This window comes from Carcharhinus amblyrhynchos, chromosome 5 (genome assembly GCF_965287045.1).
Source record: "Carcharhinus amblyrhynchos chromosome 5, sCarAmb.v2.hapA, whole genome shotgun sequence".
Taxonomy (NCBI): domain Eukaryota; kingdom Metazoa; phylum Chordata; class Chondrichthyes; order Carcharhiniformes; family Carcharhinidae; genus Carcharhinus; species Carcharhinus amblyrhynchos.
The window spans coordinates 104,796,790-104,822,473 of record NC_137328.1 but is presented as its reverse complement, the minus strand read 5'-3'; the positions used below and the strand labels follow the sequence as shown (position 1 = coordinate 104,822,473).

The window sequence follows — 25,684 nt, the reverse complement described above, 5'->3', positions numbered from 1 at the left end:
ATTTAGGCCTTTTCCCTTGAATACTTGAAAGTCACAAAGTGATTGCTGCATGGGTTGCTGTAAGCTTCGCCAGACTTCGTGGTAGTTAAAATCTTATGTGTAATCAGAACAGAAACGATGGTACATCTGATTATCTCATGTGACCACATGATGATGCTGAGGCCAATTCTGGTCATAGTATCTTTTATTATAAGGAGTTATAAAATCAGAAAGAAATTAAAAGAATGGAGATTAAAGAGCCTGACTAATGGGCTGTAAGGGAGGAATAGTCGCTTAACATCAGTCTGTGGGACGGGAGGCAAGTATAAAATAGCTTGATTGAAAAGGTAATTTTCATTGAGCATCAAATAAGCAAAATAACCTGGGCTTTGTTATCAGTGGCAAATGAACAACACCCACCATTCATTGTGCTTCCAGATGTTTAGTGAGCACCTGTGTAGCAATCTAAGGTAATTAGTGAGCTATTGTAAGGCAGTGCACTTCACAGGACATCTGGGGTATGTGTGTGAGTAGGCAGCATATCTTTTCAACTAATTAGATTGAAGAATCCTTATGGAGACATGGTCTGAGCCAGGAATGTAAATTTGAACACTTAATTCAGTATCCACTCATGTCCAGGAAAGAGAATTTGAAAGAGAAGAAAATGTTTTTTTTTGAAAAAAGTCTCTTCATTATATTTTATTTCAATTCTCAGAAATAATAAACCTGAAGGAATGAGACTTCCCAATTATATAAGTTGTGTTTTTGGTGCCAAAGTTGTTTAGAAGTAATTAAGGGAGGCACTGGACTTGTAATTCAAAGACTCAGGGTAATGTTCTGGGGACCCAGATTCGAATCCCAGCGTGGCAGATGGTGAGATTGGAATTCAGTAAAATTCTGGAGTTAAAGGTCTAACAATGACCGTGAAACCATTGTCAATTGTTGTTAAAAACCCATCTGATTCATTAATGTCCTTTAGAGAAGGAAATCTGCTGTCCTTACCTGGTCTAGCCTTCATTTGACTCCAGACCCACAACAATGTGTTTGACTCTTAAATACCTCAGGGATGAGCGATAAATGCTGGCCCGGCCAGCAATACTCGTATCCTGTGAATGAATTTAAAAAAAAGATTTATTGCCCTGTGGAAAAACTTCACTTGTACTTGAATGGCTAAGTCCTATTTTTTTCTGACATAATTAGTGATAAGCACTGCAACAACATGCCTTCCAAGCATCTAAAGCTGAATCTATTGGCGAGATTTCAGTGTAGCGTAGTTTATAGAAGAGCAAGATAAATCAGGTAATTTCCTGATTTCTGTATTTAACTCCCTGTGAATGAGTAAGTTGCTATGTTATTTACTTTGTTATAAACGGTAAAACCTGGTCAGTAGAAAACTATAAATTTAAGTAGAGGATTTCTTATGGACAGTGGGTAGCATCTTTACCTCTGAGCCAGAAGCTCTGGGTTAGATTCCCACCCCAGGACATGATGGCCACAGAATTCACAATAATGCAGTTAAACAGGTTGAGTGTGGCAATCTGCAAATTCTCCCAACGTGACAGTGGCTGGCAGTAAGAGTGGGGGAGACTCCAGGTCAGCCATACTTGATGTGGAGTGGCAGTCTTTAAGCTGACTGCCCCAGGTGACAGACTAGTGACCTGTTCCAGGAATTACAAGCCATAGAAACAGATAGAAGTCTGTCTTGGTGCACCAGTAAGTGCGAGAAGAGAATTGGAATGAAAACTGCATATGTGAGAACCACATGGCATTTCTGTACACTTTATCTTGCATTGAACAAGATAAGTTTCTCTTCATGACTCTGTCAGTAGAATTTGAACAAATCACAATATTCTGCAGTTTTGATCTGAAATTCTTATGGGGTCTCAGGTGTGTCTTAATTTCCTGTTTAATGATTCACTACTATTGTTGCAGGTTCTCTTAAGAAGCTAACCGCGCTTAAAGTGGATGAGAACCAATTGATAAACTTGCCAGATTCAATAGGAGGGTAGGTATTTAAAATTGATAGAAAATTGATTGTAGTACAATTACGTTATTGTAAACTGGCATCCTTGCCGAGGTAAGAGATAATTTTGCATACCTCTTGGTTTATTGTAGCAGTCCTTGTCAAAGGAATCCTTTGTCTATAACTTATCTTTTCCATGGTTTTTAACTCAAATGGAATGTTTTTAAGAAAAGTATTTCAAACAATGATCATGTATCTGTGTTTCTGTAGGCTTTCATGCTTAGAAGAATTGGACTGCAGTTTTAATGAAATTGAAGCTCTGCCTCCGACAATTGGGCAGTTACAAAATCAAAGAACGTTTACAGCAGATCATAACTTCATAACAGAACTTCCTTCAGAGGTAACTTTGAGTTATTAACTTTTAACTCTTGCTGTATGAACAAGATTAGAAAATCTCTTGTCATTTTACTGACATCTGCACTTCATCTTTTTACATATTCATATACTTCTATGTTCATTGAAAATCTATCACTTTAACAAAATTCTTTGAGGTATTTCAGCAAGAAGAATTGCTATATCATTGCAAGTACTTACTTAACTTTCTGTAGTCTGCATTCATAGCTCAGATGTTTTATTACAAAGCAAATATCTTACACTTAAACAATTCAAATTTTTTTCTATACTGGTTTTTAGGTGCTTGCTAGACCCTATGTCTGGCCATACCCTATATGTTTCAATAGCCTATTTTAACAACATTACGTTCCTTATTGCTTAGATAGAAATGGAGTCATTTTTATAACTGGAAAATGGAATTAAGGTAGAGACCAGTTACGATACGATACGATACAATACAATAGTAGAATAGGATTAAGGGACTGACTGGCCCACCCTGCTTTCTACGTTCCGAACACATTGAGAATGACTATAGTAAGCAACTTCTTATTTTACTTTGCAGTATATTGCACTGAAAGGGTTAGGTTGGGAAACGTTTAAGGATCAATAAAGGGTTACTAAAAGAGTAGCAAAAAAAAGGTAAATTATCAAAGAAAGTTAGCACAAAATATAAAAAAGGAGAGCAAAAGCTTCTCGCAGTATGTAAAAAGGAAGAGTACCTAAAGTGAATGTTGAAATTACGTTCATTTAGTAATGGGTTGCAGAGTTACAGAGAACGTGCAGGAAAGTAGGCCAAGACAGTCAACCATCATGGTACTGAATGGCAGAGCAGCTTTGAGGGGTTGAATTGTATACTCCTAGATGTGTTACGTTCTTATGTTCTTTAATGTAAAAAAAACTGCTCTGCAGTTTCCAAACAGCAACTAAGTTTGAGTTCTCTGTGAAAGCCTAGCTCCACGCAGTCACCTAATATTATTGTCAATCAGCCCAATCAGGTCCCACTTGGAAAAATAGCAAGGGAAATCACTAAAGTCAGCAGATCAGCATTAGTCCAAATTAAAACAAACAACCTAGCAATTCAGAACAATTATGCTGCTGCTGTAACAATAGAGGATGCCAGTTATAGACAAAACAATGTTGATAAAATGGAAGGGACTGCTTAAAAAAAATCCTGCACAGAAACACAATTAAAATTCATTTCTTAAGGACACGGTATCATCACATCAATCCCCGATTATGGAAAAAAAATCAGTAGTTACAACATAGAACGTAGAACACTACAGCGCAGAACAGGCCCTTCGGCCCACGATGTTGCGCCGACCAGTTAAAAAACAATGACCCACTAACCTAAACCAATCCCTTTTTGTCCATAAACCTATCCACGGATCTCTTAAACGCCCCCAAACTAGGCGCATTTACAACTGCAGCAGGCAGGGCATTCCAATCCCTCACCACCCTCTGGGTAAAGAACCTACCCCTGACATCCGTCCTATAACTACCCCCCCTTAATTTAAAGCCATGCCCCCTCGTGCTAGCTTTCTCCATCCGAGGAAAAAGGCTATCACTATCCACCCTATCTAAACCTCTAATCATCTTATATGTTTCAATAAGATCGCCTCTTAGCCGCCTTCTTTCTAGCGAAAACAACCCCAAATCCCTCAGTCTCTCCTCATAGGACCTCCCCTCCATACCAGGCAACATCCTGGTAAACCTCCTCTGCACCCTCTCCAAAGCCTCCACATCCTTCCTGTAATGTGGGGACCAGAACTGCACACAGTACTCCAAGTGCGGCTGCACCAGAGTTGTGTACAGTTGCAACATGATGCTGCGGCTCCTAAATTCAATCCCCCTACCAATACCCCCCTACCAATAAACGCCAAGACACCGTATGCCTTCTTAACAACCTTATCTACTTGATTCCCAACTTTCAGGGATCTATGTACACATACACCTAGATCCCTCTGTTCATCCACACTATTCAAAGTCCTCCCGTTAGCCCTATACTCGACACATCTGTTATTCCTACCAAAGTGAATTACCTCACACTTCTCCGCATTAAACTCCATCCGCCACCTCTCGGCCCAGCTCTGCAACCTGTCTAAGTCTCCCTGCAAACTATGACACCCTTCCTCACAATCTACCACACCTCCGATTTTGGTGTCATCAGCAAATTTACTAATCCACCCAACTATACCCTCATCCAGATCATTAATAAAAATTACAAACAGCAGTGGCCCCAAAACAGATCCCTGAGGCACACCACTCGTAACCGAACTCCATGACGAATATTTACCATCAACCACCACCCTCTGTCTCCTATCTGCTAGCCAATTCCTGATCCAATTTCCTAGATTACCCTCAATCCCATACATCTGCATTTTCTGCGGAAGCCTACCATGGTGAACCTTGGTGAAACATGGTTGCAGTTTTTCCACAAGAGTTGTAAAACCTGCATAGAAATTGTTCATTGAGGAAAATCTTTGAATGATCTGCTACTTAGCTCATTAGTTAAAGTATTTTCACTGAGCTGCCTGCTTATACCAGACATTAGAGATGTGGGCATATTGACAGTTTGGTTCTGAGTTCAGAAAAAGCAATGCAGGTGAAGGGGATCTTCGTACTTTTGTAAGTAATTTGAGTTTCTTGTCCTGTCAGCCCATCGAAACAGATTAGCTTGAGATAACGTAACTTAGTGAATTTCTTTCCGAATCAGCAGAGCTTTAACTGCACGGTGATTAAATAAGGGCAAAACTTTGTGATCTATTGGAATTCACCCAGTGGTACAGAATTAATTGTACCATTTCTGTTCTGTACCTTTCTGAGCTGTTTATATTCTGCTCAAAGGAACTGTGTCATTGAAACACCATGGCATGTTTGCAGTGTAGGCTACAGTGCCTACAATACAGTCCACCTTTTTATTTAACCTTCGTGCTGTCTCTGAGATACTCTGCTACATAAAAATTCTTCTGCAAGTCATGACTTCGTCTGCCTTGTAACTTAATTCTAGTCTGTCTTTGTTCGAACATTAGTGCTTTAATTTATGCTGTCCTCATGTAAATAAATGTCTTATTGTAACGATTTGGTTTACCTCAGATTGGAAACTGGAAGAACGTGACAGTGCTGATGCTTCATTCCAACAAGTTGGAGTATTTGCCTGAAGAAATGGGAGAAATGCAGAAACTGAAAGTCATTAATCTTAGTGACAACCGGTTAGTGTTTCAGAATTAAGTGATTCTTGACAGAAATGCAGATGTTTTCCAAACTACCTTTGACTGTAATTCAGGGAGAATTTGAGAGATTATATGATTCATTCTTATGCAATTTTTAATATTTCCAGGTGTGTAATTTACTTTTCAACGTCGATGTGTTCAAATTAAACCACCTTTTGATTTTCTTTTAAAACTATGCTTAAATGGAATGAAGGAATGGAAGTACCACAATCTGAGTAGAGCGGTGAGATGTTGCCGTAATTTCAGAGCAGGTTATATTTAGATATTTCTTTTTGTATTACCAGGGAGAATCAGTACATGTTTTGCATGCTTCAAGGACTTTGACCTCCTTGGATTCACATGGAAGTTAATTGTTTGCTTGTCACCTAAATATCTCCTCATCTTGGTGCTGGAGAAAAATGATTTTTGCTTTGAAAGTATAATACTTCAAAGTGTGTGATAAATTGAGCTGTGTGAATTTTTAGTTGGAGCAGCAGAGGGTGGAACCCAAAGCAGAGAATTTAAAAAGACTGTCTGACCTGTATGACTATTTGAATTTTTTTTTAAAGCACATTTTATTACTATCAGTAAGGTGTGTTAAGTATTAACAAGATTTATCTCTGTCTGTCAAGCTTATTAATAGTAGCCACATCCTGTGCTCTGTGTGAACTCCTTTGCATGTCCTGGTTAACCATTTGTGCAGGAAGTGTCATGAATTGCAGCAGCCTGAGCTTTGGGCTTTGTAACTTAACCCAGCAGCTGGCGTCACTGTGATGATGAATCAGACAGGTTGAAAGCTTCGTGGATAACATGTTTCTGGATGTCACCCGCAGCTTAAGAGTATGCAGGGGGCAAGGGAATGTGTGACCAGTAGGCAGTCCAAAAAACAACAGGCAGGCAGTGCAAGAGTCCCCTGGGTGTCTCCTCTCCAACCCATATTCGATTCTGAACACTGATGTAAGGGATCGTTTATCTGGGAAGTGCAGCCAGAGCCAAGTCTGTGGCACTGTGGGGTGGCCCAGCTGTGCACACAAATTCAGCCATCCTTATCTGGTCTGATCTACACATTTCCACAGAAATATGATTGCCTTCTGAAATGGCCTTGCAAGTCTCTCTGTTCAAGTGCAATAAAGGATGAGTAACCAGGAGACCTCCTTGGATTCACATGGAAGTTAATTGTTTGCTTGTCACCTAAATATCTCCTCATCTTGGTGCTGGAGAAAAATGATTTTTGCTTTGAAAGTATAATACTTCAAAGTGTGTGATAAATTGAGCTGTGTGAATTTTTCACACAGGAGTAACCAGGAGACGATCCTGGATAGGAGTGAAAGTAATAGGGTAATTGTTATGGGGGACTTTAACTTTACTAATATTGATTGGAATAGCTATAGCTCTAGCTCATTAGAGGGGTCAGTTTTTGCACAAAGCGTGCAGGAAGGTTTTTTGACTCAGTATGTAGATAGGCCAACTAGAGGTGAGGCTGTATTGGATTTGGTGCTGGGAAATGAGCCAGACCAGGTGTTAGACTTGGAAGTTGGTGTGCATTTTGGTGATAGTGACCACAATTCGGTTACGTTCACCTTAGTGATGGAAAGGGATAGGCATGAACCTCGGGTCAGTAGTTTTAGCTGGGGGAAGGGTAATTATGAGGCTATTAGGAGAGAATTAGGAAGCATAGGTTGGACTAGGAGACTACAAGGTCTGGGAACGTCCGAAGTGTGGAGTTTTTTCAAGGAGCAGCTACTGCGAGTCCTTGATATGTATGTCCCTGTCAGGCAAGAAGGAAATGGTCGAGCTAGGGAACCGTGGTGCACTAAAAAAGTTGATTCGCTGGTTAAAAGGAAAAAGGAGGCATATGTCAGGATGAGACTTGAGGGCTCAGGCAGTGCACTGGAAAGCTTTAGATTGGCTAGGAGGGAGTTGAAGAGTGAGTTAAGAAGGGCTAAAAGAGGACATGAGAAGACTTTGGCTGATAGGATTAAGGAGAATCCTAAGGCATTCTATAGATATGTTAAGAACAGAAGATTGGTTAGGGCAAGATTAGGGCCAGTTAGAGACAGCAGTGGGAAGTTATGTGTGGAACCGGAAGAGATTGGAGAGGCATTGAACCAATATTTCTCTTCGGTATTCACACAGGGAGACATAAATGTAGCTGTGGAGAACACTGGGTTACAGGGTTGTAAACTGGATAGTATTGCAGTTGATAAGGAGGATGTGCTAGATATTCTTGAGGGTTTGAAAATAGATAAGTCCCCTGGGCTGGACGGGATTTATCCTAGGATTCTCTGGGAGGCAAGAGAGGCGATTGCAGAGCCTCTGGCTCTGATCTTCAGTCATCGTTGGTCACAGGTATAGTGCCAGAAGATTGGAGGATAGCGAATGTTGTCCCATTGTTTAAGAAGGGGAACAGAGACTTCCCCGGGAATTATAGACCGGTGAGTCTTACTTCTGTTGTGGGCAAGGTTTTAGAAAAAATTATTAGGGATAGGATTTATAGTTATTTGGAGAGTAATGAATTGATTGGAGATAGCATGGTTTTGTGGAGGGTAGGTCGTGCCTTACTAACCTTATTGAGTTTTTTGAGAAAGTGACCAAAGAGGTGGATGGGGGTAAGGCAGTTGACGTGGTATATATGGACATTAGTAAGGCGTTTGATAAGGTTCACCATGGAAGGCTTCTGCAGAAAATGCAGATGTATGGGATTGGGGGTGATGTGGTTAATTGGATCAGGAATTGGCTAGCAGATAGGAGACAGAGGGTGGTGGTTGATGGTAAGTATTCGTCATGGAGTTCGGTTACAAGTGGTGTGCCTCAGGGATCTGTTTTGGGGCCACCGCTGTTTGTAATTTTTATAAATGATCTGGATGAGGGTATAGTTGGGTGGATTAGTAAATTTGCTGATGACACCAAAGTCGGAGGTGTGGTAGATAGTGAGGAGGGGTGTCATAGTTTACAGAGAGACTTGGACAAGTTGCAGAGCTGGGCCGAGAGGTGGCGGATGGAGTTTAATGCGGAAAAGTGTGAGGTAATTCACTTTGGCAGGAATAACAGATGTGTAGAGTATAGGGCTAACGGTAGGACTCTGAATAGTGTGGATGAACAGAGGGATCTAGGTGTATGTGTACATAGATCCCTGAAAGTTGGGAATCAAGTAGATAAGGTTGTTAAGAAGGCATGCGGTGTCTTGGTGTTTATTGGTAGGGGGATTGAATTTAGGAGCCGCAGCGTCATGTTGCAACTGAACAAAACTCTGGTGCGGCCGCAGTTGGAGTATTGTGTGCAGTTCTGGTCCCCACATTATAGGAAGGATGTGGAGGCATTGGAGAGGGTGCAGAGGAGGTTTACCAGGATGTTGCCTGGAATGGAGGGGAGGTCCTATGAGGAGAGACTGAGGGATTTGAGGTTGTTTTCATTAGAAAGAAGGCGGCTAAGAGGGGATCTTATTGAAACATATAAGATGATTAGAGGTTTAGATAGGGTGGACAGTGATAGCCTTTTTCCTCGGATGGAGAAAGCTAGCACGAGGGGGCATAGCTTTAAATTAAGGGGTGGTAGTTATAGGATGGATATCAGAGGTAGGTTCTTTACCCCGAGGGTGGTGAGGGATTGGAATGCCCTGCCTGCTGCAGTTGTAGATGCGCCTAGTTTGGGGGTGTTTAAGAGATCCGTGGATCGGTTTATGGATGGAAAGGGATTGGTTTAGGTTAGAGGGTCATTGCTTTTTAATTGGTCGGCGTAACATCGTGGGCCGAAGGGCCTGTTCTGCGCTGTAATGTTCTATGCTAGCCTTGCCCTTCCAGGAAAGAATTTATTCATTGTGATAGAAACTAGAAACAGTCAGCCCTTCAAGCCTGCTCTGCCATTCATTATGATCATGGCTGATTGCCAAATTCAATATCCTGATCCCCCTTTCCACCCATATGCCTTAATCCCTTTAGCCCCCAAGAGCGGTATCTAATTTCTTCTTGAAATCTCACAATGTTTTGGCCTCAACTACTTTCTGTGGTAGTGAATTCCACACATTCCCCACTCTCTGGGTGAAGGAATTTCTCCTCACCTCAATCTTATTCACCGGCCATGACCCCTAGTTCTGGACTCTCCAACATAATAGATGAATAAAGTCAATCCCTCACTTCATTCTGCACTTTTATTGTGAGCTAGTGCTAAAGCAACTATTCTGCCAATTCGTTATTCTTACAATTATCACTCCTGTGCTTTTAAAAAGTACATCGATATTTCATTGACATTCGTTTCTGATGGCCTAGTAAGAGACTAAGAACCTTGCTGATGTTCAGTGGGTGCATGAGGGAATCAAATGTTGGAGAAATCAATTATTCCAGCACTTGATCAGAATATCTGATGACTTGGTGAGAAGGCAGCAAAAAATAAATCTCTGACTCTGATGGTCAGATGAATATTTGTTTGCTGGGGAAAGTGGAACACTGGTGTGAGACCCCCAGCCATCACCAAACCGATATTAGTTATATCATTGAAGAGTAGCATTGCAAGTTAAAACATTCCTCAAATTGCATCAGATGTTTTGTCAAATCTTTGACACCAGTTCAAGTTCCACCCAGTTCTCTGCCTTCCCAAACAATGGTTTTTCTGGATGATCAAAAGAGGACTTGCTGTTATGTTTGTAACAGTTTTAGCTGCTTTGCCGTATTACTTATTCTGATCAATGCAAATTACTTATTCTGATCAATGCAAATTACTTATTCTGATCAATGCAAATTACTTATTCTGATCAATGCAAATTACTTACTCTGATCAATGCAAAATCATCCTGTTGTTCTTGGGAGTGATTCCTCCAAGTTCCTAAATGTGGTTCCACCGCTCCATCTGTTTTTCTGTTTCACAACCCGAAGTGCCCTGTAATCTTTGGTAGGGTGATCCCTCACTTCTGCCTATTTTTGTTGGAGTGTTTTGTTACTGAACCGTTTTGTTAGACCTGTGTCTCTGAAGCAATTGAATAACTGCTGCGTCTTGCGCACCACCCACAAAAAAATTGATACTCCTGCAAGTATCAGGATGCTGTTAACTCGAAACACTTGGTTCAGTCTATAATTTATGTTGTGAATTAAATTACAGTTTTCCTGTCAACCGATATACCTTCATTATGTTTCCTCAGATTAAAGAATCTGCCATTTAGTTTCACAAAACTGCAAGAGCTAACAGCGATGTGGCTGTCTGATAACCAGGTGAGTCAGTGCACCCAATTTTTAAATGACACCCCTGGAAAATTAAAGCAGCATGTAAACTTATTTTCAGAGGAAGAAAGGTCAGTGGGATTTACGTGTAAAAATAGATGTGACCAGCTTTTTCACGATAATGTCTGTATTCTACCTGTTTTCTGACTTCTGCAGAGAACTGTGGTACTATATTTTGGGTCAGTGTGTTATTGAAAAGGAACGATTAATGTTGTCAGGGTATTCTCCTGAATAATTTAAAATACATGAAGTCTTCATTATTTTCTAGATTAATTTTTTGTTCTAACTACTGTCATGCATTTCAAACCAAATGCTGTCCATAATATTCAAGATGGTTCCTGACTGTTGTCCTTTCTCTTGCAACACTAGCCATTGGCCTCCTTTATTCTCTTTTCTCGTGGTTTCCCCTCTCCACTGCTTAAGGTTCTCTGACTCCAATAGTGGATATCTATCAGCCCAGATTGCACTTTCTCCTATATCCATTCCTTCATGGCTTATCCAACTTATCTTGTCCATGAGATTGATCGCCAACTTGTTGAACTCTATTCCTACCAAATTGTTGGCTACCTAACTTCTCTCTATAGTGTCCTATTTGACCCAGAACTGAAATTCTGAACCCATATCCTGTCTACCACCAAGACCACCTACTTCCATCTCTGTATCATCATACGAGCAAGCCTTTGTCATCGTGAGACTCAACTATTCCTATGCTCTGCTGGTCAGTCTCACCCACCTTATAACCTCTGCAAAAATCTTAAGGTCATCCAACTCTATCCTCAAACACACAGTTTTGTTCACCCATGACTACTGTGCTTTTTGTCATACGCTGATTCCTGATCTGGCACATCTTCAATTTACAAATTCTCAAGCTTGTTTTCATGCCCTTACTTGCCCTTGCCCTTCCCTGATCTCTTTAATCTTCTCTACCCTTACAGTGCTCCAAGGTCTCTTATTGTTCCTATTCGCAACTTTTGCGCATTCCTGTTTTTAATCAAGGCTGTAAACTCTGAAATGACTCTCTTTGAATCTTTCTACCTCTTGTTTCTGCTTTATGGTGATCCTCAAATTTAACTCTAACTCTATGACCAAGCTTTTCTGCATCTGTCCTAATTTCCATTTCTCTGATCTGGTGTCAAATTTTGTTGGATAACAGAAGTGCAAAGCTGTTTGCACAGCATGGTACCCATCCATCCCCTACATTGCTTACTCTGTAGTTTGACCATGCTTTTCCATTGCTTATCTAATTTACTATCGTGGATGAGCTGCAATTTCCTCTGGCAAAACATTTGGAATACTGAACCATCGACACCCTGCCTCGCCAACTGCAAACTCATTGTTGTGTTCAAATCTATTAATAGACTCACTTTCTCATCTCTCTATCCTTCTTACTGAGGCTCACAAAATTGAGAGATTTGACAGGGTAGAAGATGATTTGATTTATTATTATCAAGAATAAAGAGCAATGAAAATTACAGCACAGGAACAGACCCTTCAGCCCTCCAAGCCTGCACCGACCATGCTGCCCGACTGAATTAAAACCCTCCTGGGGACTGTATCCTTCCATTCCCATTCTATTCAGTTAAAAGTCAAAGTTTATTTTGTTAGTCACAAGTAAGGCTTACATTAACACTGCAGGTAAATTACTGTGAGATTTCCCTACTCACCTTTTTGGGTCAATGCATCTTCCAGAATGTGGGAGGAAACCCATGCAGACATGGGGAGAATGTGTAAACTCCACACTGACAGTAACTCAAGCCAGGAATCGAACCTGGGCCCGTGGCGCTGTGAAGCAGCAGTGCTAATCACTGTACTACCATGCCGCTTCATGTATTTATCAAGGCACCCCTTAAAACTCACTATCGTATCTGCTCCCACCAGCTCCCTGGTAGCAAGTTCCGGGCGTCCACCACCCTCTGTGTAAAAAAAAAAAAAAATTTGCCCTGTACATCTCTTTTAAACCTTGCCTCTCGCATCTTAAACTTATGCCCCCTAGTAATTGACTCTTCCAGCCTGAGAAAAAGCTTCTGACTATCTGCTCTGTCCATGTCCCTCATAATCTTGTAGACTTCTATCCCTCAACCTCTGTCATTCCAGTCAGAACAAACCAAGTTTCTCCAACCTCTCCTCATAGCTAATGCCCTCGATACCAGGCAACATCCATGCTAAATCTTTTCTGTACCCTCTCCAAAGCCTCCATATCCTTCTGGTAGTGCCACATGTATTGGTATACAGTAAAAAGTATTGCTTGTTGCACACTATACAGGCCAGACATACCGTTCATAAAGAAGGAAAGTAGAAACAGTCATAGCTAAGGTGTAGAGAAAGATCAGCTTAACATAAGGTAGGTCCATCCAAAAGTCTGATGGCAGCAGGGACGAAGCCATTCTTGAGTTGGTTGGTAGGTGACCTCAGATTTTTGGTGAGAGGATGTTTCCCTCTGTGGAGGAATCTAGAATGAGGGGACACAGTTTCACAATAAGGGCAATCCAGCACAGCCCCACCACCAGAGTCCACAAAATGTCCTCTGTGAGATCAATTCCAGTTAGCAGGGAGATGCCCACAAATCCCTTGATGGAAAAATGGAACAGATTCTTGCATGTTGCTATTGGTAGCAGTTCTCTGATCGAATTGTGGATAATATACTTGAAAGTAAAATGCCGGTCAATTTCCCTGTAGATAACACTTACGGACTTTTTCTACAGGGGATAACAACATGATTGTTTCAATTTTGATATGATTTTGACTTTTTGACTTTGATGACATTTGATTGAATTGTGGGTCCAAGCTACTGGTCATTCTTGTAAGAAAGTTTGAGACCCTACCATTCGCTCGATCTCTTATATTTTTAATATTTCAAATGTCAATATTGACCCTAGTTTCTCCAAGCATGGTGAGAGCAACCTCAGCAATGACTTTTCCAAGTTTAAAATTGCATAAGTGTATTGCACGATTTAACACCTTATTGAAGGTTAAAATGCCCCGATTACTCTTATTATACGTTTATCTGATGTGGGAATTTCTGGCAATTCCATTTGCCTTCCTTATTATCTGCTGCACCTGTGTACTAACTTTCTGCGATTCGTACATGAGGACACCCAAACCCCTCTGCACTGGAACATTTTAAAGTTTCTTTCCATGGTGATAAGTTGACTTTTTATTCCTCTGAACAAAATGGATAACCTCACATGTTAAATTCCATCTGCCAAATTTTTCAACACTCTTTGAGATGTCATGTGAAAAATCATTGTCATATGGTGGTGATATTTGCTGTTTAAGCTATCAAGATGCTGACTAACGTTTTCGCAACCATTCAGTCCTTTGAGCCTGTCCCAAAATTCAGCAAGATAATGGCCAGTTTGTATTGTAACTCCATTTGTCTGACTTGATTCCAAGCTCTTAATTCCTTTCGCTAGCAATAGTCTATCAATCTTGGATTTAAAATTCTTAGTGATGGCAGAGAGTTTAACATTTGAAAGAGTGCTTTCTAACTTCTCTGCCCAGTGACCTGGTTTTGATTTTACGACAATGACCACTCTTGCCCTAGATTACCCCAAAAGTTATCTATCTTACTAAGTCCTCGCAAAAACCCCAAAACAATTAAACTAAATCATTATTTTCTGTATTCGAGGTGACAGAGCCTAGTTTATAATTTAACCAATGGTGAATTTGCCACTCTCCTTCCAAGGTCAACGTACCCTTTCTCAGGTGTTCAGAATTCTATACAATGCTCTGAATGTTATTTAAACAGGGCTTTGTGTAGCTATAATTGCACCCTCTAAATATGGACTTCTGATCTCATTTTTGTACCTGACCGCTATATTTTTGTGACATGTGTATGTGTCCCCCTGCCTCTCTTTGAAGCTCCACTTTTCCCAGTTTCTCACCATTCAGAAAGTGTTCTGATCTATCCTTTGAAATCCATCTGTTTTACTGACTGTTAATCTATCAGTGTCCCTTTTTTAAATTCATGCTCCTGCCTACGTACTATGGCATCAATCTTTGTGGCATCAACAAGCCTGGATTTATGACTGTGTTATCTTATCTAAGTTATTAATAATTATAGTGAATAATGGGGGCTCCAGCAAGCCATCTGTTGTGGAACACCATTACTCCTCCTATCTTCCGATTTGAGCGCACACCAATCATCTCTGCTATCTCCTTCCTTTACCGCCTAACCACCACCTAATCAATCTCTGAATCAAATCAATATTCATCTTCAATTCCATAGGCTGAAGTTTAGCTAACAGTCTCTTACGTGAAATCTTGCAGGAAACTCTATGGAAGTTCCTATAAGCTGCATCCAAAGATTATTCCCTTGTCCACTACTTCACTACTGGGGTATTTTCTCAAAAATATAATTTCAGTTGTGTTCATTAAATGTGCTTCTTATGCCAGCTTATTGCATTGTATGGTCCTTTTAAGATGCTGAGCAAGGACAATCTCAAAGGAACTGCTGCTTGTATATAGCCTGTTTGTGTCTTCCACAGCACATTGCTTATTGCTGGGAGTTCACGTAGCTTAGTGGGAACATGACAGGCCCTGGGGAGTTCGTGTTTGATGGCATTGTTTTTTCAATCATTTTATTGTTAACGTTAACTTTGAGTTCCTGTCCTAGATTCATTATGCTTCTCCCAGGAATGTCAGGTATACTTACCTTGTTCCGCTGTGGTGATTGACACACAGGCCAGAACTTTCCAGCCATTCATACCAGTGAGATCTTCTGGTCCCACTGATGGCACACCATTGCCGTGGGTTTCACGTTGCGAGCAGTGTGTTCAATGGGAAACCCCATTGGTAATGGCAAAACCAGAAGATCCCTCTGCTGTCCAGTGGTGGGCCACCTCCCATCACCACATGGCAGGTTGTGTGGTAAATCCTGCACAGTGTTATTAAGCTATTCTTTATTTCTGTTAGCAATTGCTCATTCCTGCTTTTTAAAAGGTCCCCTTGATAACCCTTTATCTTTGAATTTAAATTTAAAATCCTTTTGACGTCATCTTGATACTTCACTCAAGTTTCTTTTCATTCTCACTTCCTGACAGACTTACAAACTTCTTTGCCTCCTTTTAACACCACTGACAATCCCCTGTGTATACACTACTCTTTGCACTTTAATATGCTCTTTCCTTTAACTTTATTATCTTTAATATCTTTTGTCGGTCGTGGGTGTTTCATTTGGTAGTTGGAATTCTTGCTGTTAATTGTATATGCTGACCCTGTATTTAAGTTATGTTCTTTCTTGAAAACTTCTCATTATTCATCTGTAGTTTATCCAATAAGAATTTTGACAATTTTGCTGTTGTCAGCCTCTTTGTCATCTGGTTAACATTTGTTGTACCAAAATCTAGAATCTTAATAATTGTGTTAGATTTCTCCCTTTCGGATTTGGCACTCAATTTGATTATGTGATGATTATGGTTTGACAAATGTTCCCCTACTGTTAGATTATGATCTACAACTGGCTCATTGCTCAGTAATGAATCTTGTGTGATGTACCCACTTGCCAGTTCTAGGTTTCTAGTTGCTCTACCTCGTATTTACTCAAATTGCCATTCTCACTTGTGCTATTTTGTTGTTTGCAACTTATATGAAAATTAAAGTCTCTGATTAAAACTTGCGTTTGCAGCAAGTCACTTTAATCTCTGCATTATTGCATTCTACTGCTTCATTGTCACTATCTGGTGACACCTCCCATTACAGGTCAAAGTCCTCTCTCATTCTTCAATTCTAACCAGTAAATTGTTTTTCCTTACCCATGTCCTCACTAACTAATATTGTAACAGTGTACCTAATTAATAATGTTGCACCTCCTCTTCCAGTTTCCTATCTTCTCCAAAGATTTTATAGCCTGGAATGCAGTTGTCAACTCCTATTCATGCCCAGCTTTCAGACATTTCTCAACAATGGCCACTATGTCATGCACTGTAAGGCTGTATTTGAGCCTCTGATTCACTCCATTTATTTCTCGTACTTTGTGCCTTAATATTTAAATTGCCCTGATGCTGTCTTTCTTACGCTGTTTTATTTTAACACATCCCACAATCCAAAGATGTGCAGAGCAGGTGGATTGACCATGCTAAGTTGTCCCTTAGCATCCCAAGATGTGTAGATTAGATAATTAGCCATGATAAATGTGTGAGGTTACATGGGTAGGACAGGGAAGAGGGCCTGGATAAGATACTCTGTCAGAAAGCCAGTGCAGATTTGATGGGCTGGATGACCTCTTCAGCACTGTAGGCATTCTGTGATTCTATTTCTTATTTGTTATTCCTGCTGTAACTACTTTAGTATTCCCTTCATTTGGAATATCTATATCATCATCTGTGAATGCAAATATGTTTAAATCATTAATTAAATGTAACTTACTTTAGAGTCTGAGAGAAAAGAGAAGTTGACCAGGGTTCCTTTTTCAGATTGTGATTTAGAAAGTACTTCTCAAAGTGAGCACTTGGCTGCCAGATAAGAAGATATGAGAGCTTAACTATAATGGCCCCCTGAAAGCAAGTAGCCAGCTCGTTTAGTTCTGTGGCAAGTGTGCAAAGTATCCAGGGAGAGATGTTGACCACGCAATGTTGAATTGTATATTGTCTTCACAAGAGGGAGACTGGAGAGGAAATGGACAAAATAACTAACACTTAGCATTACTTTTGCAGTCCAAACCGCTTATTCCTCTTCAGAAAGAAAAGGATCCAGATACACAGAAGCAAGTGCTCACAAACTATATGTTCCCTCAGCAACCGAGGACAGAAGATGGTAAGTTTCAGTAAAAATTTTGGTCATTGTTACAAACTCTGTGTCAGTGTCACAGATTCAAGTCCTGTTTCAGACTGCTGCTTCTAAATCAAATTTTAAATTGTTTCTCGCCCTTACAGCCCTTACAGAAATATTGGGTGGACAATTTACACATGATCTTTTACATGGTCCATGTCTGACTCAATCCATCTGTACCATATTATCATAAGTTTTACTCATGCCAGATAATATTTAGTACATCTCCTCTACACTCTTTTAGGCCTTGATATCCTTCCGAATGTGCGATACACATAGTTGAAAGCAATATTCCAGTTGAGGCCTAGTGTTAAATTTGTTTTCATTTTGCCCTGAACATCCCCTTGATTCAGTTTCAACTATCACCATGTTGAGCTTAAGTAAATCAATGCAGAATGGAACCTAGAATGGAATGACTCTTAAAAGTTCACCTACCTAACTGAGTTACTGAGCCATTGGGAAACCCACACAAACCAATGAATTTATTCCCCAAGTTGCCATATCAACTAGATTTTGGACATTAGATCCAGAATGCAGAGAGTGATGAGTACGTACAAGATGGATTGAAAAGCTTCCTGTGCCATACATTTCAGTGATTCATTTTGCCAGGGGGGATAGGGAGAGATGATATACATTTAATGGCATGATTCTAAAGAACGCAGAGTACTGGGGCTTGGGGGTGCATGTGCATCGATTTTTGAAGATGACAGAACATGTTGAGAGAGATGTTAGCAAAGAATGGGATCTTGGGCTTCACGCATAGAGGCACTGAGTACAAAAGCAGGGAAGTTATGCTGAAGTTGTATAAACCCGGGTTAGCCCCTCCAGGGAGAGTGTTGTATCCAATATTGGTCACCACACCTGAGAAAAATGGGACAGTCCTTGAAAGGGGTCAGAGGGGTTCCAGGAATAATGAGGGGATTTGGTCACAAGGTTAGTTTAGATAGATGGGGATATTTTTGGAGTAAAAGCAATTGAAAGGAGGTTTGAGAGGTGCACAAGATGATAACAGACATGGTTCATATAGACAAAGAAAAGCTCTTCTCATTAGCTGATGGTACAAGAATGAGGGGACTCAATTTAAGATTTTGGACAAGAAATGCAGGATGTATGTGAGGAGTAATGCCCTGGAATCCACTAACCATGAGGCTGGTAGAAGCAGAAACAATTAATGATTTCACAAGGAAATTGCATGAGAACTGGAAGGAAGTAAACTTGCAGAGCTGCAGGGATAGAGTGGAGGAATTGGACAGACTGGATTGCTCCACTGTGAGCTATCATGCAGTCAATGGGCTGAATGCCTCCTCCTCTGCCATATATGACTCGGGTTCTTATGATTTACAAGACCATATTTTCACCAAAGTTCTAATAATGCTTTATTATTATTGACTAAAATTCTGAAGAAGAACAGAGAAAATTACAGGACGGGAACAGGCCCTTCAGCTCTCCAAGCCTGCACCGACCATGCTGCCCGACTTAACGAAAATCTCCTACCCTTCCGGGGACCAAATCCCTCTATTCCCATCCTATTCATGTATTTGTTCAGACACCCCTTAAAAGTCGCTATCGTATCTGCTTCCACTACTTCACCCGGCAGCGAGTTCCAGGCACCCATCAATTAATTACAAAATAAAAATTTGCTTATTCTGTTCCAATTATTCTTGAAAGAGAACCACACAAGAAGTGTAACACTTCCATTATTCACATCAGCCATCTTTGTGTCTTGTGACTTAACTTAGAATTTCTTTTGAATTGGACCCTGGAGACATGTTGGTCTATTGAGTTACACAGTAAGCTTTTTTCTTCTCAGACTTGACTGTTGCTATACCTGGCATGATGTTTAAAAAAAAATTCAGTGCATGGAATGGAAAAGATTTCTTAGATCTTCACCAACATTCCTTGCCCTGACTGCAAGAGAACTTTAAATAATAAAATGGCATTTTGTTTTGCACACCTATTAACGCTGTTCAAACTCATTTCGTATGAAGTTTGTAGTCAGTAAAGAAACTCTGATGGTAGAACTGAAAAGTAATGTATTAATCCACTGCAGTTGTTAAAATATTATGTGGGGTTACATGTCATGTTGCGGAGAGAGCTTTTTCATACCTCCCGCCAAGCACCAGGACTGTTTGACTAATGCTTTTCACTTCTGAAAAGCATGTTAAAGTCCCAAAGGCACTTGATGCAGAAATAAGTATCTCCATGAAAACCATCTCTACAGTCTTCTATAGAAAAATGTTGCATTGTCACAACAGCTCCTGCAGCACAATTTGGGTGACAGTCAATTAGTGCTAATTTGATTGTACTTAAATCAACTATTCTTTTTGACAGGGGCTCGGGTTTGTATAAAATTCATTTTGCAGATTTGAAGTGTCAACTGAGAAACAAAGATGAGCAGCAACAATTGAGCTCTGCTTCCCATTTAAAAGTATTATAACGGTTTAGCTCAATGCTATTTACAATCTATGTTAATGACTTAGAGATAGAAACGTTATTTACAATCTATCTCTTCTTCTAAGTCATTAACATAGATTGTAAATAGCATTTCTATGCTAATGACTTAAAAGAAGAGATAGAGATTAATGTACTAAAGTTTGCTATTAATAAACTAGATAGAAAAGTAAGCTATGGAGAGGACGCAATGGTTGCAAAGAGATTTTGACAGGTTAAGTGAGAAGGCAACAAGATGGCGGGTGAGTATAATGTAGAAGAATGAGTGGTGAATTCATTTAAGTCTGCAGAATTCTGAAAGTGCTTGATCAGGTTAACGCTGAGAGATTGTTCCTGCTGGCTGTGTGGTCTAAAATATGGGAGCGCAGTCTCAGGAAAAGGAGCTGATCATGTAGGACTGAGATGGGGAGAAACCAGTTTATGTAAATGTTGTGAAACTTTGGGATTCTCTGCTTCTGAGGGTAGAATTTTTGGCATCTCAAGGAACTGAGGGATATGGGGAGCAGGAGTGAAACTTGAATTGAAGCTCAAGAACATCCATGATTGTATTGAATGGCAGAACAGCCTTGACTGGCATATGGTCGACTCCTGTTTCTTGCTTTGTTGAATGTGCGCCCTTTGTTTAAACTGATAATTAGGTCTTCCAACAAAAATATATAGCCTGCTCCAAAGAGTTCTAATAGGAAACTATATTCTGTTGCTTCATTAGTGTTGTTTATCTCGGACAATGAAAGTTTCAACCCTTCGCTATGGGAGGAACAAAGGAAGCAGCGTGCTCAAGTGGCTTTTGAATGTGATGAGGACAAAGATGAAAGAGAGGCACCACCACGGGTGAGTTAAACAAATCATCAAATTGATGGCACTTTGAAGTCATTAGATGTAACTTTGGGTGTTCAAATGTTAACTTTTTCATTTTGACCGGAAGATTCAGGATTTGGGTCTAAAGTCAGAGTGAATGTATTACCTACACTTAAGTGCAGTGCTGAGGGAGCACTGCAGTGTCATAGCTGAAACGCTAAAATGACACTGACACTTAAATTTTTTGGGTGGCACAGTGGTTAGCACTGCTGCCTCACAGCGCCAGGTACCCTGGGTTCAATTCCCCGGCTTGGATCACTGTCTCTGTGGAGTTTGCTCATTCTCTTGTGCCTGCATGGGTTCCTTCCGGGGGCTCCTGTTTCCTCCACAGTCCAACTGGGTTCAGTTGATTGGCTATGCTCAATTGCCCCTTAGTGTCAGGGTGATTAGCAGGGTAAATAAGTGGGGTTACGGGGATAGAGCCTGGGTGAGATTGTTGTCACTGCAGATTCAATGGGCTGAATGGGATTCTATAAGAAAATATGATAGTCTCTGTCTGTTTTATGTTCAAATGGATATCAAATTGAGAATGTTAAGTAGTTCATGCCATACTTTAAAGTACAGGGAATTTCCCCTAAGCAACCAAAACTACATGAAAACAGAATGGTCATTGTTCATAGAATCCCCACAGGGTAGAAGTAGGCCATTCGGCCCATGAACCTGCACCAACAACAATCCCACCCAGGCCCTATTCCCTTAACCCCACATATTTATCCTGCCACTAAGACACAATCCTGACACTAAGAAACAATTTGGCATGGCCAATTAACCTGACCCCCACATCTTTGGAGTGTTGGAAGAACCACACTGTGGTACTGTCCTGCCCCCACTGAAACCACTTTTATGTACCATAGAATCCCTACAGTGCAGAAGGAGGCCATTTGGCCCCTCAAGTCTGCACTAACAAGGTGCAATTCAGCATGGCCAATCCATGCACAAGTGCACATCTTTAGACTGAGATGAAACTAGAGCACCCAAAGAGATCCCTTGCAGGTACGGAGAGAATTTGCAAGCCCCACACAATCGCCCAAGGCTGGAATTGAATCTGGGTCCTTGGCGCTATGAGGCAGCAGTGCTAACCATTGTGCCGTCATGTCGATTCCATGTTCCCATGGGATTTGGGTGGTGGAGAATTGTTGCTGCATTTGGTTACAAGAGCCACTGGATGGCAAACTACTCGTATAAAGTACTTTGCAATGCCACGTCCCAGGTGCTCTGCAAATATTTTGCTGCACTGAAATGTGTATATTGATTGCAAAGTTCAGCACCAACTTGAATTAATTACCAGTCACAAACCTTCAGGCATGCGTACTAATGCATCAAAGTTAAATAATTACTTTGGTCCCATTTAAAATTACCATCTCATTGTGTGAAATATTTTAAAAAGTGAGTTTTTCCATCGATGACATTTAAATAATATGGAAAAATATGTTAAGCAATAGTACGCTGTCATATAGTGGAGCCCTTGGAGGCATGATACAATGGAGTGAAAGATGTGGCGAAATGCCTCCTGTCGTGAGAAACAGACTTTTTTTTCAGGCTTCCCATTGTAATTGGCAGGGTGGTGGTGGGTAGGTGGAGAAGGAACTGGATATAATAGCATACCTTAAATCACTCACATTACAATTAACATTTATTAACTCCTTAAATGCAAAGCATTTGAGATTGCTGATTAGGTAATAAGATTTTATTTTCTTAACTAAGAATTGAAGTGCTGAAAAGTAATACTGTTATTGTAAAATTTATTTCTTAAAAATGATAAATAATAGGGAAGTCCTCAAAGCTTTCAGTCCAAGCAACACTGGAGGCACAGACTGTGATTTGTATGATTTTATGGAGCTTGCATGATAACCTAGGGCCTAATTTCATGTTAGTTGGTAAACGCTCAGTTGTGGCTAAGCATGGTTTCAAATGAAATAGTAGAAATATTGAATGTAGAAAGTTAATCTTTATTGCAATTAAAACTTCATTGGAATACGTTTGTCCAAGAGTCTGACAAGTAAGTAATAACTTTTAACTGATGGGTGAACAGTTTCCTATTTTGCACAATATTCACTTTCTACTCAGTGACTCATCAATTGCCTGATGTGTGATATGGAGTCGTCGCCTGCAAGAACTATAGCATCACCGTGTGGACACCTTTATTGTTGTAACAACTCCATGACAGGAATACTGTCAAAGCTTTGTACTTTACATACCCCGCTGTTATGCTTTAGAAATAACTATTTGAAAAAACAGCCTGATGCCTGGGACAGGATTTATGTAGAAACCATTAATTTGGAAAGAGATCCTTTATTTCCCCTATAGGTAACATTTGACTGCCAGTGTACTGGTAAATGTTTACACTATTTGCATTTTTTCCTAGTGCTTTGTGGGAAAAGTCAGATTATTTAAAATGGTGTTTACCATAGAATATTTTGTAAAGCAAAAACGTTGGAGACACTGCTAATTTTATCTGAATGTAGTCCTAGTTATTAATTCTCCAACTGCCAAGCCTGATCTTTATTTTAAATTGCTTTTCATCCGTATCTCTGGTTACATGAAGTCTTGGTTATACTTTAATACCTACTTCCTTCTCAAGCGAGCCTTGTACAGAAATCAACCATTGTTCCGTTGAGAGTTTCGGAATGCAAGCAAACAAAAACTGTGCAGTTCTTAGACTGCACTTTCAATATTTGCTCTTTTGACATCTGTACATGGTTACCAAGACGTTAAGGAGAATAGTTGAGATATAGGCATGTTGCATCTATGGGATTGCAAATAATTGAATTATGAGGAAAAGCGGGCTTCAGTAACTTTGAAGAGAGGCAGCAGATAAGCAATCTTTTAGAAGAATGCAAGTTAATTAAGGGCTTCAATTATGTTAGTCTGGATAAAGGCTGACTAATAATAGCATGAAGTAAAATTTCTAAAAGGCGAGTTCAGAGAAGGAAACCACCAAATGTCCTACACTGCCATACAGCCAATTGTGTATTTCTAAAATGTTGTAACTTGCAGATAATGGCGGCCAAGTTCCCATGAACAGTGATCAGATACATTACCAGATCTGTTCAAAATATGCATAGAATGATACAGAGCAGGAGGAGAATAGTTATCCCACTGCCCAATTAATCCCACCTCCCTTCCTTTTGCCCATTGCCCTGGAAGCACAGAAAGATATATTGTGCTTGCTGTTTGGTAGAGCTACCCGTTTAATCCCACTTCTTGTTGATTCTTCATGGCCCTGTGTTTTTGTTCCAGTAAATTATTTCTCCAATTTGCTACAAATTGAATCTGCTTCCACCATACTTCCAGGTAGTGCATTTCAGGTTACAGCAACTTGCTGGCTATATATAAAAGAAATTCTCATGTTGTACCTGGTTCTTTTGCTGATCTTAAATCTGTGTCCTCTTTCTGGTTATGACGTATGTCATTAGAAACAGTTCCTCCTTTATTTACTCTAATAAAAACCATTCACAGTATTAAATGCATCTGTCTAATCTCCCCACTGCCCTTGCTGTAAGGAGAACAGCCTGAGCCTCTCCAGTCTCTCCACATCACTGAAGTCACTTATCCAGGTGCCATTCTAGCAAATCTTTTCTGTATCTTGTCAGCCTTCATCAAGTTTACATTCTCTACCCTCCTTTCCTTGTCCCCAATGTACTCTATGAACAGTATACTTTGTCCGTAAGTGCGCACGAAACAATACTTTCCACTGTGTACCAATACATATGACAAATCCAATTAAATCCAAAAAGTTTGGCCAGAATTGAACTCATTACTGTAGCTGAGGCCCAATCATTATCTTATAAAGGTTTAGACTAACATCCTTATTTGTCAGTATTCCTCTATTACCTAAACCAAAGATCCAACATGTTTCTTTTAATTGTCTTATCAACTTGACAGGCCATGTTCAGAAAATTGTATTTATGCGGCCTCTGATCTCCCAGTTCCAGCAGCCCCTTCAAAATTCTCCTTTGCTGTCCTTATTGTTAACTACATTTCTTGGTCTTGAATCATCTGCCACTTGGTCAATTTTGCTGTTACTGTGTCTTTAATGCATGGGACTTAATTTTGCTGAGAAGTCTGTTATGTGGTAATTTGTTAAACACCTTTTAAAGTCCATGTAGACAATATCAACTGCGCTACCCTCATCAACACTTTTAATTATTTCATCAAATAACTCTAAGTCAGACAAACAAGATTTGTCCTTAACAAATTTGTGGTGATTGGCATTTTGAAAATGAAAATTAATTTTGTCCTGGCCATTGTGTCTTAGAATTTCTCTTTCACTGGCAATGGGCTGTCTCGTCTGAGGTGGTTGGGTTTATCTGTCCCCTTTTATTAAATGGACAGTAGAACATCGCCAATGCCCCAGTCCTCTGGAACCACCCATATTCAAGGTGGACTGAGAGATTGTAGCCAGAGCTGCTGTAATTCTCATTCCTGCTTCCTTCAGTAAGTTATGGAGCATCCCATCTGGACTTGTCTACTTTGAGAACTGCCTATTTTTGAAGTGCATCTTTTCAGTGTTGGTTGAATAACAGCATCTTCAGTGCGTTCCAGATCCCAGCAACTGACTGGGTGTGTGTGCAAAATAAATCCTCGTGTTGTACCTGGCTCTTTTACTAATCACCTTTACAATCTGTAACCTTTCTTTGGTTATGACACTTCTGTCACAGGAAACAGTCCCTCCTGGGACTTACGGAAAATGACCACGTAATAAGCTTCTCAGCAAAATTAATTTCTATTAATTAAAGAGACAGTATGAACCAAAATTAGCCAAGTGGCTAGAAAGAGCACTTTACCCAGATTCCGCCCCCCCCCTCCCATCTGTGTACACTGTGCATTTACCATGACCAGACCAATCCAAT

General features: G+C 40.2%; 1 protein-coding gene across 2 annotated transcripts in view; it reads left to right on the top strand.

Moving 5' to 3' along the window:
• erbin (erbb2 interacting protein) overlaps positions 1-25,684 on the top strand; it is a 242,877-nt gene that overhangs the window by 175,928 nt on the left and 41,265 nt on the right. For both annotated transcript variants that reach the window (XM_080189380.1, XM_080189379.1), the window contains exons 10-15: positions 1,912-1,984; positions 2,213-2,342; positions 5,429-5,544; positions 10,676-10,745; positions 17,408-17,507; positions 20,683-20,804. In XM_080189380.1, the coding sequence (XP_080045506.1) occupies positions 1,912-1,984; positions 2,213-2,342; positions 5,429-5,544; positions 10,676-10,745; positions 17,408-17,507; positions 20,683-20,804 (611 nt within the window). The remainder of the gene's footprint in view (positions 1-1,911; positions 1,985-2,212; positions 2,343-5,428; positions 5,545-10,675; positions 10,746-17,407; positions 17,508-20,682; positions 20,805-25,684) is intronic.